The sequence below is a fragment of the Tachyglossus aculeatus genome, chromosome 1 (assembly GCF_015852505.1).
Source record: "Tachyglossus aculeatus isolate mTacAcu1 chromosome 1, mTacAcu1.pri, whole genome shotgun sequence".
Taxonomy (NCBI): domain Eukaryota; kingdom Metazoa; phylum Chordata; class Mammalia; order Monotremata; family Tachyglossidae; genus Tachyglossus; species Tachyglossus aculeatus.
This window is the reverse complement of record NC_052066.1, coordinates 87,922,958-87,949,880: the sequence shown is the minus strand read 5'-3', so window position 1 is coordinate 87,949,880 and position 26,923 is coordinate 87,922,958. Positions and strand designations below refer to the sequence as shown.

At 40.4% G+C, this 26,923-nt stretch overlaps 1 protein-coding gene across 1 annotated transcript in view; it reads left to right on the top strand.

Moving 5' to 3' along the window:
• The window catches only part of SLC25A36 (solute carrier family 25 member 36), a 74,965-nt gene extending 52,716 nt beyond the window's left edge, over positions 1 to 22,249 (top strand). The window contains exons 4-7 of the mRNA XM_038745742.1: positions 1,661 to 1,761; positions 9,269 to 9,335; positions 14,921 to 15,210; positions 18,199 to 22,249. Coding sequence (XP_038601670.1) covers positions 1,661 to 1,761; positions 9,269 to 9,335; positions 14,921 to 15,210; positions 18,199 to 18,392 — 652 coding nt within the window. The 3' untranslated portion in view covers positions 18,393 to 22,249. The remainder of the gene's footprint in view (positions 1 to 1,660; positions 1,762 to 9,268; positions 9,336 to 14,920; positions 15,211 to 18,198) is intronic.
• The last annotated feature ends 4,674 nt before the right edge of the window (positions 22,250 to 26,923 follow it).

Genomic DNA, 26,923 nt, shown 5'->3' with positions numbered 1-26,923 from the left:
CATCCCCCCTGCCTTACCTCCTTCCCTTCCCCACAGCACCTGTGTATATATATGTATATATGTTTGTATGTATTTATTACTCTATTTTGCTTGTACATATTTATTCTATTTATTTTATTCTGTTAATATGTTTTGTTTTGTTCTCTGTCTCCCCCTTCTAGACTGTGAGCCCCCTGTTGGGTAGGGACCGTCTCTATATGTTGCCAACTTGGACTTCCCAAGTGCTTAGTACAGTGCTCTGCACACAGTAAGCGCTCAATAAATACGATTGATTGATTGATTGGGACATAGTAAGCGCTTAACAAATACCATCATTTTAAGAGCTTAGTACATTGCTCTGCACACAGTAAGTGTTCAAATACAATTGAGTGAATGAATGAAATTCTCTACTGCTGAATTGTACTTTCCAAACGCTTAGTGCAGTGCTCTGCACACAGTAAGCGCCCAATAAATGAATGAATGAATGACTAATCCCCATTTTACAGATGAGGTAACTGAGGCCCAGAGAAGTGAAGTGATTTGCCCAAGCACACAGGAGACAAATGGCAGAGACCTTCAACTAGAACCCAGGTCCTTCTGATTCCCAGGCTTGTGCTCTATCTACTAGACCACACTGCTTGAAGCTAAGGCCCTACAAAGATATGCCTGTCAACCCACCTTTTTCTCTGAACTGCTGTCCAGGTCTTTCGTTCATTCATTCAATCATTCAGTCGTATTCATGGAGTGCTTCCTGTGTGCAGAGCACTGTACTAAGCGCTTGGGAAAGTACAACACAAGAAAAAACAGTGACATTCCCTGCCCACAACGAGCTTACTGAATCCTGGCTGAGGGGCAGTGAGGGGTGGGGGAGATATTGGTTGGCATCTACTCCCGTTCTGACGGGAGCTATTGATTCTTCTTTCTGAGACAGGGATGGCAGAGGAAGAAGGGATAATGTTTAGTGTGGAGTTGGAGACTTAACCCATGGTGAGGATGAAGAGGGGGAGGCTACAAGAAGCCACATATGGGTGACCCATCTGCTCTCATGTTGCCCCCATTGAGCTGGCAAATCTCTGTGTACAGCTGGCTTTAATCAATCAATCAATCAATCAATCGGATTTATTGAGCGCTTACTGTGTGCAGAGCACTGTACTAAGCGCTTGGGAAGTACAAGTTGGCAACATATAGAGACAGTCCCTACCCAACAGTGGGCTCGCAGTCTAGAAGAGTGGGCTCACAGTCTAGAAGACTTTAGGAGGCTTTAGGCTTTAGGAGGAGGAAAGCAAAGTCAATGATAAGGAATTATAGAGAAGCAGCATGGCTCAGTGGAAAGAGCATGGGCTTTGGAGTCAGAGGTCCTGGGTTCAAATCCCGGCTCCGCCAATTAGCTGTGTGACTTTGGGCAAGTCACTTAACTTCTCAGTTACCTCATCTGGAAAATGGAGATTAAGACTGTGAGCCCCACGTGGGACAACCTGATCACCTTGTAACCACCCTAGCACTTAGAACACTGCTTTGCACATAGTAAGTGCTTAATAAATGCCATCATTATTATTAATTATAAGGAAACTTGCCTCAACTGCCTTCATCGAGTAGGGACGAAAAAAGCATCTTAAACTAGATGGACACTGTGATGTGTTGAGTTAATGATCTAGTGATTCTGATCTTGTTTATCTTGTAGAGCAATATACTTTGCCGCATACTCAAATTGCAAGGAAAAATTGAATAATCTATTTGAACCAGATTCCACCCAGGTACACATGACCTCGGCAGCAATGGCAGGTAAGAATCTGTCACTTTTTACTTCCTTCAACCTAGAGGCTTAGAATTGATTAAACAATGAAGAAAATGAACTTGGAGAAAGTATTCCATGCTTGTTACAGTGTTCCTTAACATAAGAGGAGGGTGATAAATGCATGAGCTATGCTGGCAGCTAATAAGCATAAATGGAAGTTTGAGCAATCTAATTTGGGTACACTTTAGTTAATTTTGACATTAGTTATAAGTTTTTAAGTATCCAGCTCATTTTTAATACGAGTTGTTTTTTCCTAGTCATTTTAAAAAACAAGAATGATTTGTACTGTATGTAAATTTTGGAGCTGTATTTCATTCTTCTCTCCTCATTGATTTTTTTTATTTGTTAGAGCGTTTTTTTTCCTATGCTGCATGTTTTGGCTTCTGTCTGAAATGTGCCGGCAGCTCTTGGTAAAGTATTAATATGTCCCATGCTCAAATGCTGCTATTTTTTGTATGTGTGTGTGTTGTATGATTTGGCAAGCTAAGTTAATTAATGAAAATGGGTTTGAAATATAAGGGGTGGGTTGGGGATGTCTAGAGCTGTTTTCTTCAAACTCCATTCGGTTGCTTTTGAAAATGAAATGTAGTCAGTGGTCTGCGGATAGTGAAGAATTCTAATCCAATTAGATAAAATTGGCCATTGGTTTATATTATCATCCCAAGGCTAAAATTTTAGTTATTTGAATGTTAAAATTTTTATGAAAGTGTGTCCTGCAGGTGTTTAAAAGAAAACAGATTACACTGTCACTGGTGTTTACTTTTGTTGTCCTTCTCTCCTCCCTTCTATCCAGTCCCAGCCGTTTTTCTGTTTAAGTGCCACAGAAAACTCAAAGTGGTTAGTTTTTGACTATTATTTTACCTTGCATTTAGGACATAAATTAAATCAATTTACTACAGAGTAAATTGAACAGCTCCTTTCTGAAAGGTGGATATTGTAAGTCTAGCATTTTCTTGCATTATTGAAAATAAAATCCTTGTAAACATCCACATGTCTGATGTAAAATATTATGCTTTATACAGGAGAACTTGTGGCACTTCATAAAGCAGATAATTGACTGTGACATCAAAAGTTTGATATTGCAGGGGATTTAACCCAGTTAGATTTAACTAAAGTGGTTAAGATCTACTTTTCTAGTTGTGGAAAAAGATGTTGGCCATAGACTAACTGGTTAAATAAAAATAATGTAGATTATTGCTACATTTATTTCATATAAGTAAATTTGGGTCTTTCATGAATATGAATAAAAGGGTGGTGGAATAAAAACTGTATTCAACAATGTATAACTGCATCACAGTCAGTTAGTTGCTTCATAGGCGCTGATGATGATGTGAAGATTTTTTTTCTCCTTTACCTGTGTTCTTTTTTTTTCCCCAGAGAATTATAAAGAAATGTTATTTTTTCCCTTGAGAGAGAACTGAAGACATGAACATGGTTAGGCATTCCCTTTAAATTATGAAGACAGCTCTTTTATAACCAATACTGCAAATATAGATTCAGAATATTCCAATTTAAATTTTTCGGCACTTGCGTTTCGTGTTGCAAAGTATCTCAAAAGAAGTTGCATTTTTGTGTTTTTCTCCCTTGTGTGGGGAACCTGCCCCTTTCCGTTTTACCCCGATCTTATTGTCCCTTGAGTTCTCAAAGCCTTAACCCCTTTTTGAAGTATTTCTACCTGTTCTTAGACATTTTTATACTTATTAGCATGTAAAACACTTTTCCCAGTTGGAACTGTTTTTTTTGTGTTGTTGGGTTTTTTTTTAAACATTGTAATCCAAAGTCTTCCTTGTAGTATTATTGAGCTTTGCACTTACACACTTAACCATATGGTTGGTGAAACTAAATGTCCCTTTGCCAATTGACAAAGAAAGTGCTATTGTTTTTGTTCTTGCAATATCTAGTACAGTATGCAGACTTCTGTGGAAGCATTTGTAATTCTGTACTAAATATGAAAGACTAAATGATTCATAGTGCTGGAATTAGTTATATGAAGAGCCATTTTAAAAACTAGAGAAGCTTCTCAAAAGATGCTAACCTTGTCACATAAATATCAGGAAATGCACTAAAATCAGCCATTAACATTGCCTGGAAGTTGTTGCATTTCTTTTTGGCTTGCATTGGCAAATATAAAAGTGAAGGATTTCGAGTGACATCAAGAAGTTAGGTGAGGTCCCACAAAGTTAGAATTCTGTACGTGTTTAAACCATTGAACATTTCCCAGTTAGTATTGTGAAGTGGCAGTAGAATCACACAATATTTGCTTCCTTGTAAATACGTGAAATGGCACTAGGCTATCCCATTTTAAAGTTACTCTTTAAAATGCATCCACACTGTTCTTTAAGCATGCACAACACTGCAGGCAAATCCCGTAAGTTTTTAAAATGAAACATGTCAGAAGTGTATTTTTAATTCCCTATTATTACCAGATCAATTTAAAGACGCCCTTATTGATAATAAAACAAAATTAATGAAGTAATGCACAACTTTCCTTGGTATACCCTAACTGACCTGATCTGTTCAAAGCACATTTTAGTTTTTGACATATTTCAAAGCAGAGTTTCTTCAGTTAATCTAAAATCTAAATAACTGCCAATGGTCAGTTACATTGGAGGAGGATGAGAATGTTTAAGCTTTTAATTAGATCTTAATTAATTACACCTAAGAGTCAATCAATCAGTGGTATTTTTGTGCTTCCAATGTGTAGAGCACTCTACTAAGTGTTTGGGAGAGTATACTTGATTGATTGATACAGTACAAAAGACTAGGTATAGTTGAACCTTGCTTGTGAAAAAGGGCACTCAACCATCATTTTTCATCAGGGTGCATTCTGCCAATTAGAAATTAATATCTGCTTTAAGACTTGATGATACATTTTTCATTTGATTTGAAAAAAGTTTTACAAACAATAAAAATAATTCATTTTTTTAAAGGAAGATTTTATGTCAATGGAGTCGCATGGTACATGTTTGTATATTTATATGCATATAATGTATACATGCATGCATATAATTTCTTTCTCATGGCTGGATACAGATGTCTTTGGTGGCTGGATACAGATATAAATTGATTGGACTGTGCGTTTTCACTCCATTATCTGGAGCAAATGATTCTAGAACCTTTGAAATATATACATGCAAAGCAATGAAGACCATAATACAGAAGTTGAAAGAATTTTTCCCCATGTGATAGCCATTCAGCACATTTGAAAGGTTTTTTAACATCCTTAATTATAAAGCCCACCAAATCTGGGGTATTTAAACACAGATTAGATTATAAGATTGCATGCCCTGGGTATATGCTTTGACTTATCAAGTAGAGATAGACATTCAGTGAATAAAATCCCAATGACCCCCCTCCAAACATATCTCCCTGACAAGGTTAGCATTTTTTTTAAAGCGGTTATGGGTGGCTTCTTTTTCTAGTTGGTAAGTATTTACAACTACTAAAGTTTGAACTGCTGCAGATGGCAGAAATTTCAGTACTCAGAACATTAAGCAACCTGTGGCCTGTTCTGCTAGTTTTTCCTTTTCTTCTTTTTTTTTTTTATAATTTTAATCTGAGAAAGTTAGATCTCACAGGAAATAATTCTCACATCCTTCCAATGGGATTCAATTTGTACACATGTGTCTGCTGAGGTGACTGCTTGTTGTTATGATACAGAAAAGTCTGTGTCTATTTTAGGCATTTACTGTACATTTCTCCCGTGAAAAGAGTGAGATCGTGTCATCTCATGCTCCCCATCCGCAGGTCACTTCCTGTAGAAATATGGACTAACTTAAACCTCGTGAGTACTGATCTGAGCATCTCTTGCAGCCTTTAGTGTAAGAAACACACGTTGGGTTTTTAATATATATCTATATGGAGTAAATAGATTTAAGGGAAATACACTTTCATTTTCTAGATTTTGTGTGTGTGTGCGCATTATATATATATCTATATGGAGTAAATAGATTTAAAGGAAAAACACTTTCATTTTCTAGATTTTATGTGTGTGTGTGTGTGCGTGCGTGTGCTTTATCTTGATACATGTGTGTATAAAAAACATTCCTACCCATTTGCTTTATAAAAGGCCCTTATTGTTGTACAGGAAAAAACAAACTAAACACAAAATAGAAGTTAGCCAACATGACCATGTAACATCAACTGGATGGTCCATCTTGATTAAGACAATCTTATTGCCCAGTAGTATTTAAGATTCCGGAGCTCACTGTTAATGTTGTAGCCTTTAAATTTTGTTTTAATGTGACATTATCTAATTAGGTACTTAGTGTAGGGCTATTGGCCTTTTCAAAGAAAATGCAGAATACAAATACCTGGGATCTTAGCTGTTTTAGTTTTTAATTAGCAGTTTTAAAGATTAACTTGCAATTAGTCTCTTCAAAGCAGCAGTTTGGTCTTCATGCACACTGAAGTTGTGTAATGATCCCTAGAGAGGATCTGAGGCAATTTTATCCCCCACTCATTGCACTGCCGTGTGTAAAATGCAGCAGCTTGCTCAGAATGTTGCTGTACTACTTAAATATTGTTAATTTTGAAGCTGATCAAAAAGGAACCTTCCCAAAATAGCAATCTGCAATTTAATTTTCAGTTTACTGAAGCACACAGAGTGCTGTAAACCTCAAAAATGTATACTAGAATTGATAGTTGGTGCAAAATACTTTTACTCATGGAGAATATTCTTTAACGTCATCAAGATGATCCCTAAAGGGAGTGGCAGGTGAACTGAACAGGAGGAACTTTCATTTTATGTCTTTTTAAAATGCAAAGTTGCTTCCTGGAAATTTTTCACGTGGACTTGATTGAAAGTTTAGGGGAAATCTGTTTTTGGCCAAACCCAAGGAAAGTCATGTTCACTTCCTCCGGGGTTTGTCCTCAGCAAGTATTGATCAGATGCAATCTGGGCCTCCCTTGATGTTGAGTAATTTTGTGCCTTTCGCAAGAGTTAGTTCTAGGGTGTACTGTTTTGATCAATGTTATGGGCAGAAAGAGCATTGAAGTAAAAGAATGGGAATAGTTTTTGCCCTTGATGCAATAATTTGAAATATTTCTCTGTGTGGAAACCCAGTGTTAAACTTTGGGTTTAAAAAAAAAATAGATATTTTTGAATGCTAATCTTGTGGGTGACTCAGGGCAGAGTGTTTTTTGTTTTTTTTTAAGAGCAATTATGAGCAATGCCAAATGCTTTTGGGTCATGTGCTGCTTAGCATCCATTAACTAACAAACTTGACATTTCTGTGTAGACATTTAGTGATGCTGGTGAATAAATGAGAAAACAAGAAATTGACATTAGCAAAACTAAAATATCAGACTAATGAGTCTAATTTGATTTAAAGTAGAATATTATTGTCTATACGGTCTATCATTTGTGAAAGCCAATGTAAAAGAACATATTAACAATATAACTTAATGAGACCAGAAATAACATGAATGTTTTGTATTTTTTCTTTTTTCCATTATACTAAGAATATTTGCATCAAAACAGAAGCCCTGTCTTTAAAAACTTTGACTCCAAAATCCTCTTTTCAACAGGCATTTTCAGAGGTGCCAGTTGTATCCATAAGGGCAGTTATTAAAATTTCAGATCCTTACTTAGTAATCAAATTGAAACAGCTGCATACAGTGATTTTGTTTGCTTGAATCAGTCAATCAGTGCTATTTATTGAACACTTATTCTGTTCAAAGCACTGTCCTAAGCCCTTGGAAGAGTATAATTCAACAGAGTTGGCAGACACGTTCCCTGCCCACACCAAGTCTAAAGGGTGTCCTCCAAGAAGGTCCCAAAACTGCAACTGGATTTGGGGAGATGTGGTCCTGAGGACAGGCCATCCCCAGTAATTTTTTCTTGAAGGAAAATGGATGGGAATAGGTTTTCTAGCTATTTAGTCCCCTTTCTCCGAGAAGTTCTGGCTGTAACAGGGCCTGATGAGTCACTCAACCAATTTTAACATTCCCTTAGCCTTTCAAAGGTTTTGTTTTATTTTTAAACTTTAGCATCCCTTAGGTGGGGCCCTGTTAAGATGGAAAGCCAAACTCTATTTATGGCAGGAGGCTATTGAAGCACGCCTTACAAATCTTATTTAATGGGAATTTTTACTATGTAATATCTAAATACAGCAAAACACAAATATTGTGTCTCAGCAGGTCTTTCTGGAGTCATATCACAGTCTAACCTCCTAACATGTTGAATTGTGCTGTAGGTAGAAATCTACAAGTTATAGAGTGATATTTTGTTTTTGTTTTTGTTGTTGTTAGGCTCTTAAAAGATAGCGTGTCTGAAGCAGTAGTAGAAAATATTAAAACAGTTAAGATCCCTGGGAATTTCTGTGCATCGGCTATTAATAGTCAAGCTTTCTTGGTTAATGATGCTGACGGGCAAGCAATTCTGAGGAATTAGGATGGTTCGAGTTTAATCTCCCTCAGGAACGGATCCCAAACCAGTTTCCTCTAGATGACGTGTGCATCGTAAATGCCCGTGAATAAGCTAGTATTTTCATGAGGAAAGGAGCATGATGTTGTGGCTCCCCTAAGAAGCACATGATGTCAGAGGGTTTGGTATGTATCTTTTGGGGAAGTACCACCACACTTGATTTATGCCATGAGGAACACCCCCCCACCCCCAAATGGTGGTCCATTCATGGTGGCATAGCTAGCTGTCCAGGTAGCCACCTCCTCCCCACCAGACCCACTCTTCTAATATCTGAGATTATGCAACGGAGAGGGAGGCTCTTTTTCTTTTCTGGTTCTTGTTTTGGTTTGGGATTTGTGAATGAATTTTTAAGATGAAAAAGTACATCTTTGACCCATTAACCCTAACAGAAGCATTTAAGCTTTCATAGATCATTTCAGTAATTCCATCATTTTAGTAATATCACTAATGTTTATAGGCTTGTACAAGTGTTCATGGGGCCAACCACCAATCCTTGCTTTTTGGCACAGGCAGTTAAAAAAAGAAATGAATATTAATCAATCTTCAACTTAAAAGTTATGTAGTGGCCATTTTTGATATGATTGATTGTGTCTCTTAGCGGCAGTTCAGTTTGCATGCTTTTAAAAGCTCAGACTATATTTCAAGAAATAGAAATTATTTCAGTAGTGCCTTCAATATCCTCAGGAGTTATAAATTTCTGAATTAGTTAGTTTTAATTAAGCTTAGCTTAGAATTTGTTTGAGTAGTGCTAGAACCCAGAAGATAAAGCTATGATGACTCTGGGAGAGGAATTGATACAAAGTCACATCTTATTGTGATAGTGATTTTTTTTAGCTAGGCACTAAATTTGAGAAATGTATTCATATGAAACCCAGTATTAAAGGGGAAAGAGTTTATTGGCTCTGTGGACTTGTAAAAGTCATCAAAAAAATTAGCCTACAGCAGTGAATTTTTCGTTTAAATATTTTACACATCTTCTGTACTGTACACATTGTTTTAAAATGTTGTTTTTTCAGTTTGTATTGGTTTTCATTATTATCAAAGCTAATTTAATCTTATTTGTTTAGGTTTTACTGCAATCACAGCGACCAACCCCATTTGGCTAATAAAGACTCGGTTGCAGCTTGATGCGAGGTCAGTTGACTATATAATTGAACTTTTTGGACAGGTTTTGTTGGTCTAACCACCATCTAATAGAATTTTGATTTTTGTTTTACCCTCAAGAAACAAATCAGCTGTATTTAGCAAAATGCATTAGTATGGCAAAATACATTTTAGTTTATGAAACTGCTATCATACTACTCCTTGATTTATTTTTTTGTGTGTACTTGGTAATGGATATTTCTTCCTTAGCATCACATTTTGCATGTATGTCTTCTTAGGTTGGATTAATTGAACGGAAAGGTCAGTGAGAACCCATTCTTTGGATTTTGCTCACTTTGGATTTTTTTGTTGTCATTGAAATCTAGCTCCAGACTTGTGGTAGATGGTTCGTTATTTAGTGATCATGGTTTTTGAGATCCTCTGTGTAGAGAGAGCAAGAAGGGTGACTCGTCTCGTGGGATAGAAGTGGATCCCTCACCCTGGCTAGCAGGCACCTCGTAATGGACTTGAGTAGCTGTGGAAATAACTCTCCGCAATACACTCCGCAATACACTCAGTTCTGTCAGAATGTGTGCTTTACTGTGTGTCTTGGCCAGACCATAAATTAGGAAATCAGAGAACGTTGGTCCGACAATCAATCAGTTATATTTATCGAGTACTCACTGTATGCAGATCACTGTATTAAGTGCTTGGGAGAGTACAGTATGAGTTGGTAGACCCGTTCCCTGCCCACAATGAGCTTACAGTCTAGAGGGGAGCCTATTATGTTGTAATTTCCCAAGCCCCTAGTTCAGTGCTCTGCTCAGAGTAAGCACTCAATAAACACCACTGATTGATTGATAAAGCCACCATGCGGTGCCGGAGGAAGTGGTTTAAGCATGTGTGGTGCATTGGTGTCGGGCTTGGTGAGTACTGTTACATTGTATTCCCCCAAGCGCTTAGTACAGTGCCCTGCACGTTGTAAGCCCTCAGTAAACACCATTTATTGATTGATTGAGAACTGCATCACAAGGTTTCCTCCGTATGGGACCTTGCGGGAATGCCACCCCTTCGTTGAGAAAAACCAGGTGTGCTATTTTGCCTCCCAGCAGCTAGAAGTTGAATTCTGAATCTTAGATACCCAAGGAAAAAAAAAAGGAAAAGTTGGCTTTTAACAAATGAATTATAATGGTAAGCTTAAAAAAATCTCCCAAGCTATGAGAAACAAATTTCCCTTTTAAATTAGGACTTTGTACCTGGAATAGTTCAGGACAGTAATGTAATTTACATCTGCAGTCCATTTGAGTTTGAACAAAACTTGCTCATTAAAATTTTTCACAGCTCTCTATTTTTAGGTGGTTGTAAATGCTATTGCCTGGAGCCTGTATTGAAAGTAATTCAGGAGATAAATTATATCAATTAGCTGAAACTGAATTATCTTATCCTCAAATTTAATTGCAGGAATTTCAAGATGAACTGCGTAATTCTTATAAGTTATTTGGAAGGGGGCCCAATGCTTAAATCATTTTAGGCTTACTTTTTAAGATAGGACTTTTTAATTGACTCTTAAAGCAGAAAGAATCTGAAAAAGAATGATGGAGGTAGAGAAAGGTTATTTTAAAAAAACACTCTCCAAATAATCCAGAAGTCAGACTATTTACCTTACCGAAGAAAGGAAAATATGTTTCATTCCTCATTTTAAAACATGCATTTTTGTATGGTTGGGGTTGGATATTTAAATGTTATAGCTTGTGAAGAGAACAAAAAAGGTCCTGTTCCTAAATGATTGAATTTACAATTGGAAAGTAGAATAACAAGGGAGTGAAGAACCAGAAAGTTGCAGCAGTGGTATTTATTGAGGGCTTACTGTGTCTAGAGTACAGTATTTGGAAGATTACAGTCCGTTAGAGTTGGTGGACGTGATCCCTGCCGTCCAGAAGAGTATACCTTAATGGCGTCTCCCAAGTTCTTAGCATTTAATAAATGCCACTGCTTAATCTTCTTGGGGGGTTAATGGGTCAGGCTGTTAGAAAAGGGAAGTGAGGGGAGAGGGGTGGCAATAATAACTCTCATTCTTGACCTCCACCAACTTCTCCGTCTAGCATACACTATTTCTTGGTCTGCTGCTACTTTCCAACTTGTACTTTCAGTTCCAAAGTTCACCTCATCACAACCTCCCCTTTGCGACTCCTGCTTCCCCATGCTCATTTTGCCCCACTTGGAGTGATTCCATCCACTTGGAAACCCACATGCCACAGCACTCCCCCATCATCTTTGCTGTCCTAAAATCTCACTTTTTCTAGAAACATCTGAAGTTGTGTCAATCCAGCAGCCATCTTTAGCCCATAATCTTCGATCAGTCATATTTGTTGAGCTTTTACCGTGTGCAGAGCACTGTGTTAAGCACTTGGGAAAGTGCAGTAGAGAAGCAGCATCACATAGTGGGTAGAGCACGGGCTTGAGAGTCAGAAGGACCTGGGTTTTGATCCCAACCCTTCCACTTGTCTGCTGTGTGATCTCGGGTGAGTCCCTTCACTTCTCTGGGCCTCTGTTACCTCATCTGTAAAATGGGGATTAAGACTGTGAACACCATGTGTGACAGGGACTGTGTCCCTTCTGATGAGTTCAAATCTACCCCAGCGCTTTAAACAGTGCTTGACACATAGTAAGTGCTTAACAAATATTATTGATATTATTATTACAGTACAACAGAGTAGGTAGACAAGTTCTCTGCCCACAAAGAGCTTACAGTCTACAGGGGAGACGGACATTAAGATAAATTGGGGTTATTTTACTCATTCTCAAGACTCAGTGGAGACAGTTCTTTAACGTGTTTTCTTTCCCATTTTGGATTGATCATGACACAGAAGAATTAGAGAATCTTCTGACAGTGGTAATCTGTCAAGATACATCATGATGTGGTATTGAAAGGAATACTTTTGTGAATGTGTATGATGATGACGTTCTAGGCATGAATTCAAAATACAAGTCTGATAATGCAGGGTTCTTCAAGAGCACAAGTCTCACCTAATAACAGAACTGACAGTATACGTATCTACAATCCAGCGCTTAGAACAGTACTTTGCACATAGTAAGCGCTTAACAGATGCCATCATTATTATTATTATTACAATTATTTTTTCATATATTTTGCCCTGACTTATCTCTGACCCCACTCTTTGTAAAGTCGTCTTTCTCCTCCATTAGCTTGTAAATTCCTTCAAGGCAGAGAGTGTGTGCGCTCCTACTATTGTACTTTTCCAAACCCTTAGTACAGTGTTCTATACCCTGAAGGCTCTCGACAAATATCAGTGATTAATGGATAACTTTTTTGTAGTACTTCTTGACCAAGACCATGCATATATACAAAACTTTTTTTTTTTTACTTTGCATCACATTATAGCCAGACAGGAGTTTGTTATGGGAAGAAACCTTCCTAAACACATAATGAAAATCTGTGTTATGGCAGTGCTAACTGTACTGGGGTCGTGAGCATGGCAAGTACACAGTAAGGATTTAGTGACTATCACTAATTGTCTAGTTTAGTCAGTTTTGTACTGACCCAGTGATCATAAAATTGGGAGAGTCCTTAAAAGACTGCAATTCATTTGCTTTGGCTTTAGGAAGAAGCTAAACTGCCCCAATCAGATAAGATAGAGTACTCTAGTTATTGCAGGAGTAAAGGAAACAAATGTGTTCCCAAACCTTGCAGAAGCATACATCTCATTAAAGCCATATCTCACAGGCATGTCTCCTTGGACAGTTGGAAGTTAGAAGGGAGTCAAAAGCACCTGGCTTCTAATCGCAGCTCCATCACTTGTCTGCTGTGTGACCTTGGGCAAGTTCCTTAAATTCTCTGTACCTCAGTTCCCCTATCTGTAAAATGGGGTTTAAGAGAGTGAGCCCCGTGTGGGACAGGGATTATGTCCAAACTGATAAGCTTGTATCTACCCCAGCGCTTAGTACAGTCCCAAAATAATTTGGGATCAGTAAACCAAATAATAGAGGAAAAATTTTGCTTTGTCTTAATGAAGTAAAAGATTAAACTGTAAAGTCATTCCATTCCATATTGTGTAGCTTTAAATGCAAACCTGGTAGTGCTGGGAAGGTCGTGAGGAGTAGGGGCACTCAGACAGTTGCGATGAGGTGAGCCAAAATCAAAAAACCAAAACCAAGGCCGAGAGTGGAAATGTTTAAAATGCATTGGGTGACCTAAACAAGGTTGACATTTTGAATGGGTGGAACCTGCCCCCAAATTTTGATTGTGTGGCGATCATCTTCAGACTAGTATCTTTGCAATTATCTTTGCAGTGTTTATGAATTTCTTATATTATCTGTAGGTGAGTTCAGAGAAGCTGTATGTAGAACAAAAAAAAGTCATTTGGCAAACCAGTTAAATGATGTCACAACGTTTGTTACTTAGGCACTCCAGTGATAAATGTGGCCACCTTAGGCAAATATGTAGAAAATCAAATAAGGAGGCCTGCACAAACTCAGGGAGACTGTCAAACAGTAGTGGCAGCATGGTATTAATGCTCTAGTCCCAACTATAGGTCGACCGAGCTCCAGTACTGTCCAGCAGAACCTAAGCCAGGCATGTCTAGACTGCTCCCTAAATGTCTTATATGACTTCTCGAGCTGTTCTATCTATATCGTTTACCTGCTCTACTCAACATCAAATGGTAAGACAGGATTACAAACTACGAATCCTAAAGCAAAGTCTGTCTCCTAGCACCTCACCTCCGTACAGCTGCCCTGGGAGAGACGTGAGGAGAATGAGTGACGGCAGGATACCCAAACAGCTGCTGTATGGAGAGCTGAAATTGGGACACCGAAACCAGGAGGGCAGAGGAAGCATTTTAAGGACACGGTAAACTAAAGTCTTAGACAGTGATGGATCCCAGCTGAAAACTGGAAGTCAAGTACCCCACAGCATGGACTCAAGGAAGGAGAGGCTCTTCTTAAGCAGGACCTTCATAAAGATTGTGAAGGAAGGAAAGCAAGGAAGCAAAAGTGGAAAAAGTTGCTAGGCGCTGAAGATGATAAACACGTCAGCACAATAGGGATGGTCTTTATGTATGCACATTGTGGTTGGGGCTAGGGATTCCGCATTGGCCTTTACAGTCACCCGTGCACTGGTAGGTGAATCTCATTGTGGTTGTCGTCTTCTTGGAGTGAGAAGGACAGTCCCTATGAAGATCCCTATTAAGGACACCTTTGCCCTATGCAATCCCATAAAGCTCACCTTGTACACTCTTCAAAAATGAGAAAAAAGCAATCTGCCGAGTAAAATAAAATTAACAAATGCTATCTAGCCAATGTGATGAATTTGGGATCAGGTGCTGAGAAGAATGTAGTTTACAAATTGACAGTAGTTATTTGTAAATTCAGTCAATCAATCGTATTTATTGAGCACTGACTGTGTGCAGAGCACTGTACTGAGCACTTGGGAGAGTTCAACACAACAGGCACATTCCCTGCCGACAGGACCAGCCATCTTTCCAGAGAGTTAAGTTCTGTCAGAATTGCCAAATTTTTTCATCTTCATTTAATTGTCTCTAAGCTCCGTGAGAAAACAATGCCGCCTTAGTATTTTTAAGGTCAGGGTAATCGGGTGTTTCCTTTTTCTTTTTCAGGAACCGTGGGGAAAAGCGAATGAGTGCTTTTGAATGTGTTCGTAAAGTGTATCAGACAGATGGACTTAAAGGCTTTTATAGGGGAATGTCGGCTTCATACGCTGGCATATCAGAGACTGTTATTCACTTTGTTATTTACGAAGGTATTAAACAAAAGCTACTGGAATATAAAACTGCTTCTAATGTGGATGATGAGGAGGAGTCTGTGAAAGAAGCTTCAGACTTCGTTGGAATGATGTTGGCTGCGGCCACCTCCAAAACATGTGCCACATCCATAGCATATCCACATGGTAAGAGACTTGCAATGTACATTACGAGTAGGTGATGTATTATACGTAAGTGATGTCTTTTATTTTGTCAACCTAATTTCATAGCGCTGGTCTATCTCCGTTACTGATTGAGCTTTATCATTAGCATCTGTACAACTCCGTTACAGCGTCTAAAGCGCTGATGTTACCGGCCCTCAAAATCCCTGGTTTATGGATTTTTTTTCTTTGTTTAAGACTGAGAGACTAAAGGGAGATCAATAGATGGCTCACATTCATTCATTCAATCATATTTATTGAGCGCTTACTGTGTACAGAGCACTGTACTAAGGGCTTGGGAAGTATCTGTCACCCTGCACCAAGTGCTTGGGGGCTGGGGTTGTCCCCTATGAGAAGCAGAGTGGCCCATTGGATGGAGCCTGGGAGTCAGAAGGTCCTGGGTTCTGATCCTGGCTCTGCCACTTGTCTGCTCTGTGATCTTGGGCAAGTCATTTTGCTTCTTTGTGCCTCAGTTACGTCATCTGTAAAATGGGCATTAAGTCCATGTGGGACATGGACTGTGACCAACCTGACTAACTTGTATCTGCCTCAGCGCTTAGAACATTGCCTGGCACAAAGTACGCGCTCAGCAAATACCATAAAAAAATCACATTTGGGTAGGACTTAAGACAACAACTCTACCTTTCATCAGTCTTGAAGCTGACCTCTACAGTTACCTAGAACTACCCTGATTTTTATTTTTATTGCAAGGCAATAGAAGGAGAAGCAGTGTGGCTCAGTGGGAAAAGCATGGGCTTTGGAGTCAGAGGTCATGGGTTCAAATCCCAGCTCCGCCAACTGTCAGCTATGTGACTCTGGGCAAGTCACTTAACTTCTGTGCCTCAGTTCCCTCATCTGTAAAATGGGGATTAAGACTGTGAGCCCCCCGTGGGACAACCTGATCACCTTGTAACCTCCCCAGCGCTTAGAACAGTGCTTTGCACACAGGAAGCGCTTAACAAATACCATCATTATTATTATTATTATTATTATTATTAAGGCAGCCCTGGATCCCTCAGGCCCTGCCCCAAAGAACTCTTCCCATTTGCTACAGCATGTAAATTCACACCCCTTCCCCCCTTTCTATTAATAACACTTAGGCAATGCCATTCAATAGCATTTGTAAAGCAGGGGGTAAAATGGTAGTACGCCAGTCCAAATAAGCAAAATGTGCACTGGCAGCATCTCTAAAACATATTTGAATACAACATGATTATAGGAGCTCTCCCTCCAGTATTGCACATAATAATAATAATTGTTGTATTTGTTAAGCGCTTACTGTGTTCTGGGCACTGTACTAAGCACTGGGGTGGATACAAGCAAATCGGTTTGGACACAGTCCCTGTCTCATGTGGGGCTCTCAGTCTCAATCCCCACTTTACAGATGAGGGAACTAAGGCACAGAGAAGTTAAGTGACTTGCCCAAAGTCACACAGCTGACAAGTGGCGGAGCCAGGATTAGACCCATGACCGTCTGATTCCCAGGCCTGTGCTCTATCCACTATGTCATGCTGCTTCTCTAAATAAGCAGCCTCTCTAAATAAATAAATAAGGTGGAATTAATGAATTGCTCAGCACCTGTTTCTCCCAGCCAGGAAGCTGATAGCTGAACAGTGAATGGATTGTGGGTTGGTCATAATGCCCACAGACGTTGAGAAGCAGCGTGGTCGAGTAGATGGAGCACAGGCCCTGGGAGTCAGAAGGTCCTGGGTTCTAGTGCCGGCTCTGCTACTTGTCTGCTGTGTGACCTTGGGCAAGACATTTAATTTTTCTGTGCCTCAGCTCATCTGTAAAATGCAGATTAAGGCTATGAGCGCCATGTGGGACATGGACTGTGTCCGACCTCATTAGCTTGTATCTACCCCGCACTTAGAACAGTGCCTGGCACATAGTAAGTGCTTAATGAATACCCCAATTATTATTATTATTATTATTATTACGTGCTACTGTCACTCTAGAGATACGCCTGGGCCACACATTTGAGCTAGCAAGCCCAGAGAACCCACTCCTTCCCAAAGCCACGCTCCATGTTTAAATGGGCTGCGAAAGTCCAGTGGGTTTATAGTGTCAGATCTGAGGCTCCCCATTGGATGTGGATCTCTGGAAGAGCCCAGGAAATCTTGTCCAAGCCCCAGAGCTAAGAACCAGAAACAACTCTAGAACTACTGAAGAGCCTTCCGTTCCATTCACAACCCTATTTTGCAAGACATTCATTCATTCATTCAGTCATATTTATTGAGGGCTTACTGTGTGAAGAGCACTGTACTAAACGCTTGGGAAGTACAAGTTGGCAACAGATAGAGACGGTCCCTACCTAACAACGGGCTCACAGTCTAGAAGGGGGAGACAACCCGGAAGCACAGAAGGAATGCTAGGGGGAGATCTCAGGGCTTTCCTTCAGCCCAGTGATGTCCATGCCAAGCTGTGGGGACCCCTGAGCTTCCTCGTCCCTGAGCTTCCTGTACCTCGGGGGACAGTGCTGTGGGGAAGTGCTTCGATGGGCTCCAGTGCTCGCTAGTTGTTGGTTTTTTGGCCATCAATGCTTTCAAGGACTGCACAGACTAGATTGTTTCTCTGTTAATTTGCCGTGTCTGTATGGAGCTTATCCCTTCATTTCAGCTCCCCTTTCTCCCCATTCCTCAGGTAATCCCCTAAATTTCTGTGATAGAGGTGGTTCTTTTTTCACTGCCTTTTGTTTATACTTTTTTGAGGTGCTTCTCCCCCTCACCTCAACACACTGAATGTTTCAGGTTGAGTACAATTTTTGCATTGTAGATAAGGTTAGAAGCATTCTTATCCTCTCTTACTCTCCTCCTCCACCCCTTCCCCACCAGCCTCCCTACTTTTAATGTCAGTTGGTATTTGTGAATTTCTCTGCATTTGTTTTCTTAATAGAGTTGGAGGGGATAGAAGGACATGGGGATTGTCTCCTTAACGTGTACATTAACCAGTACCTCTTTTTCCTTTATGCAGAAGTTGTGAGAACAAGGCTACGGGAAGAGGGAACAAAATACAGATCTTTCTTTCAGACACTGTCTTTGGTGGTCCAAGAAGAAGGTTCTGGGTCTCTCTATCGAGGTCTAACAACTCATCTGGTCAGGCAAATTCCAAACACAGCCATAATGATGGCCACCTATGAACTGGTAGTCTACTTCCTCAACGGGTAGCGACATTCTGCTGCTGTCCTAAGAAGGTGGAAGACCAAAAGATGTAGTGGACCATGAAATGTCAAACCATTCTGGAGGACAGAAGAAGAAAAAAAACAATCATTCGGGAACATGTATGGAAGATCGATAGCGGCAACTAAAACAATTCTTCTGCCTTATTTTGATCTTTTTGGCAATGTTACACAACATGGTCCACCCTGACGGGAATGCCTTTAAAACACCCCAGATTTTGAAATTGCTATTTTCTCTCTCTGTTACCCTGACCCAGTATGGTTCTGGCTCTGCTTGGGAGAGTGGGAGTGGATAGCAGCCAGCTGTAACATCAAGGGTGCCTCTCCACTCTCCTAAGTGATAGCCTCTTAATTTGACTTATAGGGAATGGGAGCCTGAGGAAGGTGGGGCTGACTAGAACAGGATTTCCAGCTCTCTGATTCCGTTTAACTCCTTGTGAAGTTACCAGTGAACTAAGTAGTTACTCTTCCAAAGTACTACGTCTTGCATTGCACCGTACCAAATCTGGCCCAGGAATCTAAAAGTGGATTTTTTCTCACTAGCCTCTGCCATTTCTGGCCATTTACAGTGAGGCATCTAAAGAGTATCACGTGCCCCTTATTGTTGGAGTGCTTTGGTTTATAGTTCTGCCAGCTACTTACAATTGTGGTTAAGCAGACATTTAATTCCCTCCTAAATGCATATGTAATTCCAAAGGTAATTGTACTTGGAGTAGATTATAGATCCACCTAATTTGATGGGAATTGAACCAAAGAAACCGTAGGATTTAACACATACTAAAATCCTCACACAACTACAAAAGAAGGCAAGAAGCATTCTGCCTTTGAGGGAACCGTGGCTACAAAGCTATTTTCATTATTCTTCCTGAAGAGCTTACCCTAAATCATGACTGTTCAGTTAAGATGACTGAATTCAAAGGGGTTGTGGGGGGGAGAAATATTTTACCACAGGTATATTTTGTGATTGATTGTTCTTAGAACTGTTCCTGTTTCATAAGAACATAAAGCTGTAATTCATTTTTTGGCGACTCTAAATTAAACCCAATTGAATGAGAAAATAATTGAGACTTTTGTTTAAGCATTGCCTTTAAAAGAAAATTGTGGAATCCCTTCTTAAAGAGCAATGTTTTGTGAAATCCTATATGGCAGAATAAGCATTATGTAAAAGAAGCCCCTCCAGTATATTGTCAGATTCTTCAGGTGGGGTTTTGTAAAGGATTTGGTTTTTGTAAAGTGACATTTACCAACCATGCGTTTTGTATTTGAGAATACAAAAAGACCTTACTTATGCTATCCTAATTTACTAAGTGACAAATCACAGAAAGATATGGAAGTTAAATGCTCTAACAATATCATATAGCTTTTAAATCTTTTAGATTTCTGAATTGCACCTTCTAATACTTGTAATTCGGTTATTATCTATTGCCCTTAATAGAAGTGTTCATCATAATTTTGTGTCAATAAACTTCTACCTATGGATGCTGCTACACTGGATGACAAAATAGTGCAATTAAACTCCGGTGTGGTACTTCAGTATACATTAAACTGTGCATTGTGTGCAATGGCTTTATATTGAGAATGACTCCTTATGCACTTTGTGGCCTTTCCTTTTTGGCTTGTGAATTTCTGTGTTCAGATTTCAGAGTAATGATCATGCGTGGTCAGAACTGTTCAAGATATCATGGATTCTTTGCAAAAAGCAGTGTGTTTGAAACCCTGCAGAAAATAAGGCATCAGGACCACTCACATTAAGGGAGACCCTCTAAGTAAAGCTTCACATATATCGAGCAATTCATTTTTTCTCTTGAGCACCATAGTGACCCCTACGCTATTATAAAATTTTGGAAATTCCCTGTAATAGCAAAGACGTTTCCTACTGCAGTCATCAACGGGACACAAAGATGTCTTAATTCTTAAAAACACTGTGACATTGTTAAAGTGTTTTCATTGGAAATACCTAAGTATTCTTGGCTGTTATGAGACCAAAAGTGAATTAATTTGCTTAGCCTTTTTACATTGAATACTCTAAGATTTAGGTTTGACAATCTTGTCTTGTGAAAAAGGAGAGCTCTTCTATCTGATGTCCACAGCCTGATGTGTTTGACCTAACCTTTCTGCTGCTATTGGTGTAGGGTCTAATACAGTGCCATTGTACCCCAAGGGTGTACAGTATAGTAACTATGAGGTATTGAATATATGTATAGAAGTTCTTCCAGGTTTGCTAGTGGTCTCCCGGTTCTGGGCCAGGATGTGAAATCTGAATTTTCCTCAAAAATAGTAAACAGCTGTATCCTATTCAACAGGCTTGTGTTGACTTTTCCTTCAGGGCATACACTTAGCTTTTTAATGAAGTAAAAGTATTGAGCATACAAGAGAGGAAGAAAGGATTTTGATGAATCTTGTCTGTAGTTACTAACAATGCGATTGATTTGGAGAAGAGCACCTAAGATTATTTTCATTGTCTAGTTTTTATGAAAATTGCAATTTGGAGAGATACAAGGTAAAACTAGGTCTGTAATGTCTGTACAAAGATCAATTTAAAGTGTTTCCCAAAGACTTCATAAATTGTTTCGCTCTTTTGGTTTATATTCCTAAAGTAAAGGTTTTCTACTCATCGTCACTATTCATTTGCTTCAGCTTTGAAGTCGGGCTTTTTCTGTTTCGCCTATATGATTACTAGAATACAGGAAACACTTAGTGTTCTATTTTGGTATCTCTTCCTATATAATCTTCCCAGAAATGGAATTAATTGGCTTACTAGCTGATTGGAGTTAAAAAAAAAAATGAAGAGAAAAAGGTCTAGAGATAACACTGTATTGTAGCCAGTTGGTGGTGCACTGGTTCATAGAATCTCACTCCGCAGATTCCAAATTCAATTCAAGCCTAATCCACTTTTAACTACAATTGCTGGGTGTATTAATTCATTCAGTTGTATTTATTGAGTGCTTACTGTGTGCAGAACACAGTACCAAGCGCTTGGAAAGTGCAAAGCCACCGTAAATAAAAGCGCTGAAAAGTTCTCATCCCATTACACACTCTACTTTGAGAAACGAAATGATTAAAATTGTGTCACCCCTCAAATCATCCATTTGGAACTTGGAGGCCATGGTAGAATTTTATTGTTAGATCAGTCGATTATAAACATGGAATTCTCTCTGCCTTGACATCCCAGGCACATTGTGAAGCAGTGCTCTTACTAGGACCGGCTGAGTTGAAAGTGTTCTATCTAGCTCTTAACTAAACTCTAAATATCATTTGAGGGTTTTCTCGTAGTCGTGAACTACGACAAAGGTTCATATAAATGGTGGATGTTTTTAAGTTATTTTAGAGTCAGTGATTAAATCAGCCAGCCCCTTCTCCGTTGATATTGTGTGCAGCTTGTTTACATAAATCCTCCAAACAACCTGTCAGTGACACCTCTTGGGCTGGTACAGTTTGACCTTTTTTTCCTTTTCATTTTGATGACAACTTAAAGCATTCCTAAATAGATACAATTCTTTCCTTCTTTAGAGTTCAAATTAGAAAGCTTTGGAACTGTTCTTAAAGCACAAACAATTGGACTACCAAACACGATCTAATTAAATGTGTAGCTCTCCCTGTCCATGCCCTTTTTTATATTCAGTTTTCTGTTTCAAGCAAGATTTACATCACTCCGATTTAAAACTGCACATCCTCTATATTAGGACCTGCTGGAGTAAAATTCTCACCCTCTAAGAACTGAAATCCTCTGACGGTATGAGTTGGCGATTCAGAATTAAAGAAAGTGCTGTAAATTGTGTGCATTTACTCTGTATTTGTTATTTAGCTGAATTTCTGGATCATATTAAAATTTTAAAAATTAAATCATACTTATGTTAATGTTTTTCTCGGTTCGTTGCTCCACTACTTGAACTCCAGTGATTGCCCATCCACGTCTGCAGGCTGTAAAGCACTCAATCACCTTTTCCCCTCCGATCTTGCCTCCTTAGTTTCCTACTCCAAGATAGCCTGCACATTTCACTTCTCTAATGCCAGGATACATACACTGTTCCTCCATTTGATCTATCTTGCCCTTTGACCCATGCCCTGTCTCTGTCCTGAAACTCCCTCCCTCTTCGTAGTCGAAAGACATACAGATAATCACTCCACCTTCAAAGCCTTTTTAAAATCACATCTCCTCCAAACGACCTTCCCCGACCCAGCCCTCTTTTCTTCTCCCACTCCCTGCAATGTCGCCTTTGCACTTGGATTTGCACGCTTTATTCAACCCTCCCTGAGCCCCACACTACTTATGTACATATCCCTAATTTATTTCTGTATATTAATGTCTCTCCCCCTAGAGACTGTAAGCTTGTTGTAGGCAGGGAACATGTCTACCAACTCTTTTTATATTCTCTCAAGTGCTTAGTACAGTGGTCTGCGTCTATGACTTTGTCTTGTCTTATGCTAAGTCGTTTCCCACCCATAGCGACTTCACGGACACATCTCTCCCAGAATTCCCCACCTTTATTTGTGATCATTCTAGTAGTGTAGCCAGAGTTTTCTTGGTAAAAACATGGAAGTGGTTTACCATTGCCTTCTTCCACATGGTAAACTTGAGTCTCCAACCTCGAGACTCTCCCATGCTGCTGCTACCTAGCACAGGTGAGTTTTGACTTGATTGCCTTCCACGCACTAGCCGCTTCCCAAGCTAGGAGTGGAATGGGTATGCCTCTGCTTGACTCTCCCTCCCACTACTGGAAACTCTCCAGGTGCAATTCTGAGAAGGGACCATCTGTGAATGGTGAACCTTTATTTTAAAAGCCTAAGCACTATGAAGAAAAAATAGCATTTTTTTCATAATATAGCTTGCAGATAGCAAGCCTTCTGGATACGTTTGGCTCAGTGGAAAGAGCACGGGCTTCGGAGTCAGAGGTCATGGATTCAAAGCCCGGCACGGCCAATTGTCAGCTGTGTGACTTTGGGCAAGTCACTTCACTTCTCTGAGCCTGTTACCTCATCTGTAAAATGGGGATTAAGACTGTGAGCCCCCCATGGGACAACCTGATCACCTTGTAACCTCCCCAGTGCTTAGAACAGTGCTTTGCACATAGTAAGCACTTAATAAATGCCATTACTATTATTATTATCATATAGTAGGAAAACAATCAAAAGCTTCATATTCTGCAAATTTTTTATATCCTTAAATGGCATTCTAGTAAGTCTATGTGTTTTTCACTAAATTGTTGATTCACCTCAGTAGCACTTACTGAGCACCCTCTTAGTGAAGTGCTCTGTATTAGGTGCTTGGGAATCGATCAATGTTATTTCCTGAGCACTTTCTGTGTGCAGATCACTGTACTAAGTGCATGAGAAATTCTAATGCAGCTGTAGAACAACAAAATGACACAATCCGTGTCCATAAGGAGCACTGAGCCTTAATTGGGGACACAAACAAAGGAGTATTTCCATCTAGAGGGAGTTTTAAAAAGGACATAATTACACTAATGAGGGTGTAAATAGGTTGATAAGTGCCAGAATTGGCTTTAAGGATAGTTTGGCTCAGGGTAATGGCAAAGTACTCAAGAAGAGCTGTTGTCTGGTCATGGGAAGGAATTTCATCTTGGAGAAACAGCAAGACCAGGGGGACAAAGACTGGAGAGGCAAGAACAAGGGATATATCGAAGGTGGTCTTATCCAGCAATAATTCATTCAATCATATCTATTTAGCACTTACTGTATGCAGAGGACTACTAACCGCTTGGGAAACTATAATACAACAAAAAACAGTGATAATCCATGTGCATAATGAGCTTACAGTCTAAATAATTGTATTTATTAACTGCTTACTATGTGCCAGGCACTTTACTGAGCCCTGGGGTGGATACAAACAAATTGGGTTGGACACAGTCCCTTTCCCATATGGGACTCACGGTCTTAATTTCCGTTCTCCAGATGAGGGAACTGAGGCACAGAGAAGTGACGTGACATGCCCAAGGTCACACAGCAGACTTGTGGCAGTCAAAATTAGAACCCAGTTCCTTCGGACTTGCCGGCCCGTGCCCTGTTCACTGACGCTACTTCTCACAGTCCAACCTTGGCTTCACAGACACTCGCCTCTCCCTGTTCTCCTTTCTCTGTTAACATTCCTCAATTTCTTTCACCCTCTCCTTCTCCGCCTCCCACCCTCTAAATGTGGGCATCCCTCCAGGCACAGTTTTGTGTCCCCTTCTATTCTCCATCTCCTCCCTTGGAGAACTCATTCATTCCCCCAACTTCAACTATTGTCTCAGCAGATGATTCTCAAAACTATCTCCCAAATCCTGACTTCTCTCCTCTACAGTCCCATGTTTCCTCCTGCCTTTCCAGGATATCTCTACCTAGATATTTTGCTGACACCTCATTCATTCTCCTCAAAATCTCCAGTGGCTACCAATCAATCTGCGGATCAGGCAGAAACTGCTCATCCTCGGCTTCAAGGCTGTCCATCACCTCGCCCCCTCCTACCTCACCTCCCTTCTCTCCTTCTCCAGCCCAGCCCGCACCCTCTGCTCCTCTGCCGCTAATCTCCTCACCGGGCCTCGTTCTCGCCTGTTCCGCCATCGACCCCCGGCCCACATCCTCCCCCGGGCCTGGAATGCCCTCCCTCTGCCCATCCGCCAAGCTAGCTCTCTTCCTCCCTTCAAGGCCCTACTGAGAGCTCACCTCCTCCAGGAGGCCTTCCCAGACTGAGCCCCTTCCTTCCTCTCCCCCCATCCCCCCTCCATCCCCCCGTCTTACCTCCTTCCCTTCCCCACAGCACCTGTATATATGTATATACGTTTGTACTTATTTATTACTCTATTTATTTATTTTACTTGTACATATCTATTCTATTCATTTTATTTTGTTAGTATGTTTGGTTTTGTTCTCTGTCTCTCCCTTCTAGACTGTGAGCCCACTGTTGGGTAGGGACTGTATATGTTGCCAACTTGTACTTCCCAAGCGCTTAGTACAGTGCTCTGCACGCAGTAAGTGCTTAATAAATACGATTGATTGATTGATTCATTCATTCATTCAAATGCATTTATTAAGCACTTACTGTGTCCAGAGCACTGTGCTAAGTGCTTGGGAAAGAACAATACAACAACAAACAGTGACAATCCCTGCCCAAACGATCTTGAAGTCTGGGAAGTGGTTTACCATTGTCTCCTTCCATACAGTACACTCGAGTCTCCACTCTCGACTCTCTCGCATGCCGCTGCTGCCCAGCACAAGTGAGTTTTATCTTATAGTAGATTGCCTTCCACTCACTAGCCACTGGCCATGCTAGGAATGGAATGGATAGGTCTCTGCCTGACTCTCCCTCCTGCAGTCGAGACTGGTTAAGTACTGGAAACTCTCCAGGTGCAAGCCAGTGAGGGGAGGAATAGCACTTATGTACATATTGGTAATTAATTTATTTATATTTGTGCCTGTCTCCCCCTCTAAATAGTAAGCTCGCTGTGGGCAGAGAATGCATCTGTTTTATTGTTTTATTGTACTCTTCCAAGTGCTTTGCACTCAGTAAGTGCTCAATAAAAAAGATTGATTGAGAGGAGAAAGAGAGCTAGAACTGAGGCTGGAGGGACTCCCAAAGTTGGATTCATTCAATCGTATTTATTGAGTGCTTACTGTGTGCAGAGCACTGTATTAAGCGCTTGTTAGATGGTGGGAAACAGGAGGAGAAGCCTGCAAAAGAGGCTGAGAATAAGCAGCCGGAGAGATAGGAGGAGAACCAGGAGAGGACAGTGTCAGTGAAGCTGAAGTTAGATAATGTTTCCACGGGAAGAGGGTGGTCTGCAGTGTTGAAGGCAGCTGAGAGGTCAAGGACGATTCAAATGGAGTAGAGGCAGTTGAATGTGGCTGGAAGGAGGCCAGTAGTTATGTTAGAGAGGACAGTTTCCATGGAGTAGAGGGATTGGAAACCAGGTTTCAAGGGATCATGGAAACTGGAAGGTGCAGGCCAACTCGACCTCCTTTCCTTGTGAGCTGGAAAGAGTGGGAGAAGATGAGGCCTTCTGAAAAGAGAGGGCAATGCGGGAGGCGTTGTCATCGTGTGAGAGATGAGTCTCTGAGGTGGAAAGGAGGAGCAGCGAGTGAGTCGGGAACAGGTTGAGGATAGTGGGGAGTTTGCCCTTGATGGCTCAGGGGTTTCACGGATCACAGTGGCAATTAAGTTGTGGGAGAGGGGCCCTGGGGTGTGGGGAGGTAAGGTGGCAGGGAATTTGAAAGGGTCAGAGGGTTTGCGGAAGTGGTGGGAGAAGGTAACAAGATGAGGAAGGGGGTTGGGGCTGAGGGGGAGAGGACATGCTGAGGGAGCCCATTCGGTTCATTTGCAGGCAAACGCTGCTCTCTTCTCAACCATCAGAGAAGAAGAAGAGGCATGTTTTAGTTCTCTGCTTCTTTCTGGGCAAGGTGAGAGAAAGACTGTGTGCTTCACCGGCAGGGAAGGGATCCAGTCTCAGGAGGTGTTCACCTTTCTTGAAGGATTCCTCTTTGATTTTCTCCCAACCTTCAAAGCCTTACTAGAATCCCATCTCC